The 11,045-nt window shown below is 38.2% G+C and overlaps 1 protein-coding gene across 2 annotated transcripts in view; it reads right to left on the bottom strand.

Moving 5' to 3' along the window:
* The window catches only part of tnpo1 (transportin 1), a 112,869-nt gene that overhangs the window by 29,818 nt on the left and 72,006 nt on the right, over positions 1-11,045 (bottom strand). For both annotated transcript variants that reach the window (XR_009827094.1, XM_062056948.1), the window contains exons 18-20: positions 10,891-10,978; positions 10,719-10,817; positions 6,569-6,664 (exon numbers count right to left, since the gene is read on the bottom strand). Coding sequence is in view for 1 of the 2 variants with exons in the window: in XM_062056948.1 (XP_061912932.1) it covers positions 6,569-6,664; positions 10,719-10,817; positions 10,891-10,978 (283 nt within the window). In the remaining variant the exon portion in view is untranslated. The remainder of the gene's footprint in view (positions 1-6,568; positions 6,665-10,718; positions 10,818-10,890; positions 10,979-11,045) is intronic.

Here is an 11,045-nt window from a genome sequence, read left to right as displayed (position 1 = left end):
AAGCCGTAGATATTATGTGACTGGGCCGGCACGCAAAGGCAGTGCCTTTAAGGTTTATTGGCGCTCTGTACTTCTCCCTACGTCCGTGTACACAGCGGCGTTTTAAAAAGTCATATATTTTACTTTTTGAAACCGATACCGATCATTTTGAAACCGATACCGATAATTTCCGATATTACATTTTAAAGCATTTATCGGCCGATAATATCGGCAGTCCGATATTATCGGACATCTCTAATTATTATAATTTTTTTCTAAATGTAAAACACTTCCTTGTGGTCTACATGACATGTAATGGTGGTTCTTTAGTCAAAATGTTGCATAGATTATGTTTTACAGATCATCTTCAAGCCGCTTTCTGACAGTCGCTTTCGGATGCGCCGTTTTGTGGGCGGTCTTATTTACGTGGCTCACCTTCGACAGCATCTTCTCCCCGTCATCTTTGTTGTAGCGGTGTAGCGTGCAACGACGGGAGTGGAAGAAGTGTCAAAAGATGGAGCTAACTGTTTTAATGACATTCAGACTTTACTTAAAGCAATAACGGAGCAGCATCTCCTTATCCGGAAACAACAACAAGGCCGGAAATGTGTCCCGTGAAAAACCGTCCGACCGGAACTCTCTAATAACTAAAGTTCCTTGGGTGAATAATGTAAACTCACTACACCGGTATGTTTTAGCGCTTTCACGGCGAGTTTACCGACAGATATAAGTAAGAACTTTACACTACTTTATATTAGAAATGGCAACAGCGGAAGATGAATGTCACATAACAAAAAGATAGAGAAAAAGAAGAAGCTTATCGACTACGTTGTCACACGGACTACAAAGGCGGACGCGCGCAAATTTTCAGGAGTTACGCAGATCCCAAATACAGATCAGCAGGTATCAGAAGGTAAGAAAAGTTGCTTTTGCATAATATTGCGAAACAAAACGCCAGATAATATGTCTTACCTTATACACACACCATAATAATACTCGTATGTTGAAGCACAGTACAATCCATCAAGTGGTGCGGCTTCATAGCTTACCAAAGTCGTACTAAAACATTTTCATATATTTTTGAGTACTGTGTGTAATTTTCTATATTTTCAATGGAACATATAAAATGTTGGTGTTGTTTACTTGAGTCATATTGCAGTCTACATGTATCTCTTATGTGTGACTGCCATCATATTGCAGTCTACACGTCTCTCTTGTGTGTGACTGCCATCTACTGGTCACACTTATCATTTCACCATGTACCAAATAAAATGGCCTCGAGGCGGTAAACACAACCAAAATTATTCCGTATATTAGGCGCACTGGGTTATAAGGCGCACTGTCGAGTTTTGAGAAAATTAAAGGATTTTAAGTGCGCCTTATAGTCCAAAAAATATGATAGGTTGCAATGGATATGCTCATCATTATCGTGATATATTACATAGACAATGTCGTGTGTGTTACTTTAAAAATCAGTGCTCGATCATGTTTATTTTTTAGGTGTGCGTGATAAATATCGATAAAATAGCTGTGAACCGCTAGCGCTTGGTTGATTGATGCTTTAAAGCTAATATAAAAAGTTAGCATGTTGACGTTCGCTTGTTATAATGAGAATAATTAGCATTCTTGCAAGATGGAAACAAGTCTCAAAATCCATGAGTTAATGAACAATAAGCCGCAACTTTTTTCCCCTCAGGCTTTGAACCATGTGGCTTATAAAACCGTGCAGCTAATTTATGGATTTTTCTTCGCTGACGATTGTAATGCAACTCGTTTCCAAAAAAACAAACAAGCAAAGACACGGAATAGGTGTGTTATCTTTTGTGCTACGGTGCCATCTTTTGGACTACAGTGCCCTTCTGTTTAGACTGAGCTTTCAACCAGAAGTACAAGTGCTGTTTTCCTCTTCTCGCCGTCCATGGCGTTTCTACTGGTATGGATTCTTCATTCATCACTCCAAGCAACGTTTGTAAGTTTTGCAATATAACTAAAACTGTTTGTACTTACTAAACCGTCCCATGTGTGATGTCTGTAGGAGTGTTTTCATGCACATTTGTACGTGCTATCATAATGTAATCAAGTTAGCTTGGTTTGCATTAGCTAATACGCTAATACAAGTGTCTGTGTTAGTATTATTAATTTACAATGGCATTCTTTTTGTATCGTTTAATTTTTTACAAATTCCTCAGTAAATTCACCAAAATGTTACTGTGGAGTTATTAAGCCGGTTTAGCTGATTGGAGAGCTAGCTTGCACAGCTAGTGGGTCCATGACGATGACGTTAGTTTTGTTTGCTCAGCTGTTTTAATGCCCTGTTACCGACACCGTTTGGAAACAATTAAAGTATGTAAATAAACATTTACAGAATCTTTCTGTGTAAATAACTCATTTCACAACATATATACCTGCAACTTACAGCTAATATATTGAAAAAAAATGTTCTTATAAAATTTAGTGTGTGTGTATTTACTGGTGCGCGCTATAGTCCGTATTTTAATCAAAATGAGCTAAAATGCTAGAATGCTATCGTCAACATGATAAGAAAATGTTTCTTTTACTTTTAAGATGGCGGCAAGTATCGAACACCATGATTTTTGGGGTTTATAAGGATACAAATAGACAATCTTTAAGTTTAAACATATCAAATTAGCTAAAATGCTAGCATAAAACATTAGCATGATCACAGGAAAAGCTAACGTACTTCTAACATGGCGCCAAGTATCAAACACCATGACTTTTAGGTCTATAAGAATAAAAATAGACATGACCTTTAAGTTTAAACAAATCAAATTAGCTAAAATGCTAGCATAAAACATTATCATGCTAACATTAGCAGGATAAGATAAAAAAAGTTATCGTACTTCTAACATGGCACCAAGTATCGAAAGCCATTTTTAGGTTCATACAAATAATATTAGCAAAAATTTTAGCATAAAACATTAACATGCTAACAGAGGAGAAGTTATCAATATCCATGATTTTTAGGTTTAAACATACATAAAATGCTTAAGTAAAGCGTTACCATGCTAGCACATGACCAGATAAGACGAAATATAAAAATTTGCGAGGCAGCTCTATAAAGTCTTGTATACATTTATATTTTTATATGAGTCAAACAGCTTAAAAATGTAATGCCAACAGTTAGCATGCTGGCACCTAGACGTTGGAACGGTTAACGTCACTGAGAAAATGATAACATGCAACATAGCGTGATAGCGGCAATATTAATTATGCGCTACTTTGCATAGTCACTGCTGCATGGGTGCTTACTTCGCAGCAGGCCCATAATTATTGGACCGATATTAGGGCTGCGAATCTCTGAGTGTCCCACGATTCGATTCAATATCGATTCTTGGGGTCACGATTCGATTATAAATCGATTTTTTCCGATTCAACGCGATTCTCGATTCAAAAACGATATTTTTCCGATTCAAAACAATTCCCTATTCATTCAATACGTAGGATTTCAGCAGGATCTACCCCAGTCTGCTGACATGCAAGCAGAGTAGTAGATTTTTGTAAAAAGCTTTTATAATTGTAAAGGACAATGTTTTATCAACTGATTGCAATAATGTAAATTTGTTTTAACTATTAAATGAACCAAAAATATGACTTATTTTATCTTTGTGGACACAGTGTGTTGTCAAGCTTATGAGATGCGATGCAAGTGTATTGTTCTTTTTTTTTTAATAAATGTCTAATGATAATGTCAATGAGGGATTTTTAATCACTGCTATGTTGAAATTGTAACTAATATTGATACTGTTGTTGATAATATTAATTTTTGTTTCACTACTTTTGGATTGTTTTGTGTCGTGTTTGTGTCTCCTCTCAATTGCTCTGTTTATTGCAGTTCTGAGTGTTGCTGGGTCGGGTTTGGTTTTGGAATTGGATTGCATTGTTATGGTATTGCTGTGTATTGTTTTGTTGGATTGATTAATAAAAAAATAAAAAAATATATATATTTTTTTTTAATCGATTTTTGAAAAATTAAAATTGATACTGAATCGTACAACGTGTGAATGGCGATTTTAATTTGTATCGATTTTTTCCCACACCCCTAGCCGATATGAGGAATTATATCCGACAACATTAGAAAATAGCTCAGACGAAAATAAAAACGTGACGCGCCTGTGAAATTAATACGCTGCCGTATGCTTAAAAAGATCGAAAACATTACATGTTAATATGAACGTGCCTGCTACTACATTACATATATACTTACAGCGTGTATATAACACCTTGATGGATGTCTGTAAGAGCACTTTAAAGGCGGAATAGAGCGATTCCTATTACCTCTATTGTTAGCTGACTTTTGCTAACCTTTATTTACCAATTAGAATGCATAAAAAAATAAAAAGATGTGTTATCGCAGGGCTCACCAACCTTTTTGAAACCAAGAGCTACTTTTTGGGTACTGATTAATGCGAAGGGCTACCAGTTTGATACACACTTAAATAAATTGCCAGAAATAGCCAATTGGCTCAATTTACCTTTAACTCTATGTTATTATTAATAATTAATGATATTTACACTTAATTGAACGGTTTAAAAGAGGAGAAAACACGAAAAAAATGACAATTAAATTTTGAAACATAGTTTATATTCAATTTCGACTCTTTAAAATTCAAAATTCAACCAAAAAAATAAGAGAAAAACTAGCTAATTCGAATCTTTTTGAAAAAATTAAAAAAATAATTTATGGAACATCATTAGTAATTTAATTTTAGAATTTTGATGACATGTTTTAAATAGGTTAAAATCCAATCTGCACTTTGTTAGAATATATAACAAATTGGACCAAGCTATATTTCTAACAAAGACAAATCCTTATTTCTTCTAGATTTTCCAGAACAAAAATTTTAAAAGAAATTCAAAAGACTTTGAAATAAGATTTAAATTTGATTCTACAGATTTTCTAGATTTGCCAGAATAATTTTTTTGAATTTTAATCATTTAAAGAAATATTTCACAGATATTCTTCGTTGAAAAAACAGAAGCTAAAATGAAGAATTAAATTAAAATGTATTTATTATTCTTTACAATTAAAAAAAATGTTTTACTTGAACATTGATTTAAATTGTCAGGAAAGAAGAGGAAGGAATTTAAAAGGTAAAAAGGTATGTGTTTAAAATCCTAAAATAATTTTTAAGGTTGTATTTTTTCTCTAAAATTGTCTTTCTGAAAGTTATAAGAAGCAAAGTAAAAAAATTAATGAATTAATTTAAACAAGTGAAGACCAAGTCTTTAAAATATTTTCTTGGATATTCAAATTCTATTTCAGTTTTGTCTCTCTTAGAATTAAAAATGTCGGGCAAAGCGAGACCAGCTTGCTAGTAAATAAATAACATTTAAAAAATAGAGGCAGCTCACTGGTAAGTGCTGCTATTTGAGCTATTTTTAGAACAGGCCAGCGGGCTACTCATCTGGTCCTTACGGGCTACCTGGTGCCCGCGGGCACCGTTTGGTGACCCCTGTGTTATCGTCTCCGATAAGGATTGTAAAAGATAGACACGATCCTAAAGTGTTTTTCTTTGGGTTTGGGCTTTACTACAGAATGACTTATTTATTGCTCTGTTCTAGCTGCGCAGTACAAAACCGCTAAAAAATAAATTAAAAAAACGGATTAGACAGAGCACATTTAGTCATTATGTGAGGAGACTCACCTCCCTGGCACACACAGTAATCCTCCCTCTCAAGATCAAAGTGCAAGTTACTTGTTTTTTTTACTGCAACTAGCTTATTTCTGCTCTGCTAGGACAGTTACTAACGCTAAAATGTGACTCAAAATGTTTCCTGTACGGCTAATAAAAGTTTTCTGATGGCCACACAGTTTGAATTCTAGGAACTGTTGTTTCGTAATACAAATTGTGTTTAACCTTGGAGGTTCCACTGTAAAAAAAAAAAAGAAAGAAAAAAAAATCGGCTGGTTCAATAAACGTGTCCCAGTGCTGCACTTGGACTCCAGCAATCATTAACATTTGTGCGTCTTTGCGTGCACTTTTGTGTTTCCAACGCAAAGAGTGGCAAAGACGTGTGTAATCCTGCACCGAACACACTTTTTTTGAGGGGGTGTTGGGTGGGGGGGCATTCTTAACAACATTTAACATCTATTGGCAGTGTCAGCACCCACATTTAAAGAACAGTAAATCAAAAAAGCAACAAATAAAGTGACGGCAAACAAACAGGAACACGTCTACAAGAATTCCCTACCGAGGCATGTTGCGCTTTGCACGCTGCACCCTCTTACGGGCGGGCATGGCCATTTCAACAAAAGCGCAAAGTGTAGCCTTTTGGTTCTAGAATGTTCCGGTCTGAATGTGCAGTGCATTCTTTCAATAAGTGACGAGTGGTTAGCGTGTGTTTTCTGGCAACTTGATTGTGCATCTACAAGACAATTTGGAGTTGTATCACCCAAGTAGCTCAAATAGTTTGCATACTTGCAGGAAGCCAACTAAACTAGTAACGTTCATGGCCTGTCGAGTGTGTGTGTGTGTGTGTGTGTGTGTGTGTGTGTGTGTGTGTGTGTGTGTGTGTGTGTGTGTGTGGCAGTTACTCCAGCCGGCTCAATACTGCCACAGTGTGGTACCTGTGTTTTCCAGAAGGGTCTTTGGCGTGTTGGGCCTGTTAATGATCTCCACCAGCTGGTGCAGCACCATGGCAACGTAAGGCTGCATTTCAGGCCCTGCAAAAATGGCGGTAAACAATTTCAGCAGCAATACTTGGTTGTTTTCATTATTTTAAAAAAAATTTAAAAAATAAAATAAAATTACAAATAAATAAATAAATAAATAAAATAAAATAAATAAATAAATAAATAAATAAATTAAAAAAAATAAATATAAAAATTAAAATGAAAATGAAAAAATAAAAAATATCTAGTACTGTTTTTAATTAATTAGTACAGCGGTGCTTTATTAGTACCGGTATACCGTACAACCCTACAAAGTAGCGTATAGTTCGAATTCACCGTAAATTCAGGACTATAAGCCGCTACTTTTTTCCTACGCTCTGAACCCTGCTGCTTATCAAACGGCTAATTTATGGATTTTTCATTGCTAACACCCATAATGTTTTGTATTCCATCCATCCATCTATTTTCTACCGCTTGTCCCTTTTTTGGGGTCGCGGGGAGTGCTGGAGCCTATCTCAGCTGCATTCGGGCGGAAGGCGGGGTACACCCTGGACAAGTCGCCACCTCATCGCAGGGCCAACACAGACAGACAACATTCACATTCACACGCTAGGGCCAATTTAGTGTTGCCAATCAACTTATCCCCAGGTGCATGTCTTTGGAGGTGGGAGGAAGCCGGAGTACCCGGAGGGAACCCACGCAGTCACAGGGAGAACATGCAAACTCTACATAGAAAGATCCCGAGCCCGGGATTGAACTCAGGACTACTCAGGACCTTTGTATTGTGAGGCACATGCACTAACCCCTGTTCCACCGTTTAACAAATAGTTTTCAACAGACACTGAAAATGTCTGTTATTGTTTGTGCTATGGCGCCATCTTTTGGACGAGTTTGCTCACTGCAGGTGCTGCGGGGTGAACATGTACAGTATTTTCTTGGGTTTAGTGCTTTCACCCGGAAGTAGAAGTGCCGTTCAACCTTCTAGTCGTCCATAGCGCTTCTACTCGTAAGGATCTTTCATTGATCACTCCAAGCCATACTTGCCAACCCTCCCGATTTTCCCGGGAGATTCCCGAATTTCAGTGCCCCTCCCGAAAATCTCCCGGGGCAACCATTCTCTCGAATTCCTCCCGATTTCCATCCGGACAACAATATTGGGGGCGTGCCTTGAAGGCACTGCCTTTAGCGTCCTCTACAACCTGTCGTCACGTCCGCTTTTAATCCATACAAACAGCGTGCCGGCCCAGTCACATTATATATGCGGCTTTTACACACACATAAGTGTATGCAAGGCATACTTGATCAACAGCCATACAGGTCACACTGAGGGTGGCCGTATAAACAACTTTAACACTGTTACAAATATGCGCCACACTGTGAACCCACACCAAACAAGAATGACAAACACATTTCGGGAGAACATCGGCATCGTAACACAACATAAACACAACAGAACAAATACCCAGAACCCCTTGCAGCACTAACTCTTCCGGGACACTACAATATACACCCCCCGCTACCACCACCCCCCCCCCCAAACCCCCACCCACCTCCCGAATTCGGAGATCTCAAGGTTGACAAGTATGCTCCAAGCAACGTTTGTAAGTTTCACAATATACCTAAACCTATTCATACTTACTAAACTGTCCCATGTGTGATGTCTGTAGGAGTGTTTTCCATGCATGTTTGTACGTGCTATCGTAATGTAATCAAGCTAGCTTTGTTAGCATTAGCTAATATGTGTAGGAGTGTCTGTGTTAGTATTATTAATTTACTTAGGAATTATTTTTGTATCGTTTCAGTTTCATAAATTCACCAAAACGTCACCGTGGAGTTATTGAGTCTGTTTAGCTCAGGGGTCGGCAACCCGCGGCTCCGGAGCCGCATGCGGCTCTTTGACCACTCTGATGCGGCTCAGCTGCATACTTGCCGACCCTCCCGGTTTTCCCAGTATACTTAACGACCCCCCCGATTTTCCCAGGAGACTGCCTCTCCTAGAAATCTCCCAGGGCAAATATTATCCTATTTTCACTCTAATTACTTAATCAAGGGCGTGCCCTAATGGCACTGCATTAATTGTCCTCTATAGCATTTACAAACAGCGTGCCAGCTCGGCCACATGTTATATGTTGCTTTTACTTGCACACGTAGGCGACAGCAAGGCATACTTGCTCAACAGCCACACAGCTTACACTGACGGTGGCCGTATAAAACAACTTTAACACTGTTACGTTACAAGTATGCGCCACACTGTGAACCCACACCAAAAAAGAATGACAAAAACATTTCTGCAGAACATCCGCACCGTAACACAACACAACAAATACCCAGAATCCCATGCAACCCTAACTCTTCCGGTCTACATTATACACCCCCCGCTACCACCAAACCCCCCCACACATCAACCCCCCCCCCCCCCCTCTCCGTGCGTCGGTTGAGCGGAAGAGTTAGGGCTGCATGGGATTCTGGGTATTTGTTGTGTTGTGTTTATGTTGTGTTACAGTGCAGATGTTCTCCAGAAATGTGTTTGTCATTCTTTTTTAGTGTGGGTTCAAAGTGTGGCGCATATTTGTAACGTAACAGTGTTAAAGTTGTTTTTGTACGACTACCGTCAATGTAAGCTGTGTGGCTGTTGAACAAGTATGCCTTGCTGGCACTTACGTGAGCAAGCAAAAGCTGCATTCAACATGTGGCCAAGCAGGTACACTGTTTGGGCAGGCTGTAGAGGGTGCTAAAAGCAGTGCCAGCACGTCCTGAAATTTGGGAGTCTCCCAGAAAATTGAGAGGGTTGGCAAAAAAGACGCTATCAAGCGCCATTCAATTAAAAGTCGCGGGCCGCACTAACATTAAATTTCCTTATTAAGATGCGTGCCGGTGCGTGTGTCAGAGACCCCTGGTTAACATAGCGCAAAGCAATTAAAGCTTTGTATGCAGTGTTTTTCATTTTAAATTTTCAAATTTTTTTTGTGTCTCCCATTGTTTTCTTTAATTTGTGAAACTTTCCAAGATGGCTCTTTGAGTGGTAAAGGTTGCCGACCCCTGGTTTAGCTGATTGGAGAGCAAGCTTCCGCAGCTCGTGGGTCCATGACGATGACTTCTGTTTTGTTTGATCTGCCGTTTTACTGCCGTGTTACAGGCACGGTTTGGAAACAATTAAGGTACACTGCAAAAAGTCAGTGTTCAAAAACAAGAAAAAAAATTACAAAAATTATGGGTATTTTATTTGAACTAAGCAAAATTATCTGCCAATAGAACAAGAAAATTCGGCTTGTCAAGACTTTCCAAAACAAGTAAAATTAGCTAACCTCAATTAACCCAAAAATACCATAAAATAAGTATATTCTCAATAATAACAAGTGCACTTTTCTTAGTAGAAAAAAAATTTGACCTTTTTGCTCAATATGTTGAAAAATATTCTTAAATTAAGTAAATGCTATTGCCATTATCTTGACATAATGATATGCGCTCGGCATCATGATTTTTTTTTTCATGCTTGAAGTAAGAAATTATTACTTTAAAAAATTAGTTTTATACTTGTGAGTGTTGATGACACAGCTTTGCATCAGTTAATATTCTAGTTTCAAGCATGTTTTACTCAATATAGGTCATCAAATCTCAGCAACAAGCTGTAATATCTTACTGAGATCATTTAGGACCAAAACCCTTAAAACAAGTAAAACACTCGAACATAAAATCTGCTTAGTGAGAAGAATTATCTTATCAGACAGAAAATAAGCAAATATCACCCTTATTTGAGATATTTAATCTTACTTAGGTTTCAGTTTTTGCAGTGTTTATTTACATATGGGTGCGGCTTATATACCCCTGCGCTCTATAGTCTGGATAATACGGTATACCTATCAGTAAACTCACTATGGAAGCTCTAAAAACAAAGATGGCGGGGAGAAGACGCAGTCCAAGTGGAAGCATGTACATAAGATCGCCCACAAAACGGCGCATAATGAAGGAAGGGTCAGAAAACAGCTTGAAACATAATCTAGGCAACATTTTGGTCAAAGAACCACCATTATATTTCCTGTAGCCCAAAAGGCAGTGTTTTAAATGTAGAAAAATATCCCTTTGAAAATAAAAAATGAGTACTTACCCATTTGTATGGATATCTCTCCGATTGCCCATGTTGCATTGTTGCACACGGATATAAACTCGGGGTTTAGATTGGTGCCTAGTATTGGCATAAAGTCAGCTGGAAGAAGCAAAGCGAGTCAAGTCAGCAGCTAACTTCCTGTCCTCACAAGGCAGCCAAGCAGAAGACATACCAATGCACTGTTTGACGTGCTGGAAACACGCCTTGGTCAGATCCCCCAGCAGGGCGAAGGAACTCTGACGCACTTCGGGCATTTTGTCCTGAACAACAGCAACATTTTATCCATCAGAATATGTTTATTTAACACAACATGTACAGATGCCCACT

Source organism: Entelurus aequoreus, linkage group LG08 (assembly GCF_033978785.1).
Source record: "Entelurus aequoreus isolate RoL-2023_Sb linkage group LG08, RoL_Eaeq_v1.1, whole genome shotgun sequence".
Classification (NCBI taxonomy): Eukaryota; Metazoa; Chordata; class Actinopteri; order Syngnathiformes; family Syngnathidae; genus Entelurus; species Entelurus aequoreus.
Note: the sequence above shows the minus strand (reverse complement) of the source record. Positions and strands in the feature narration are given on the sequence as shown.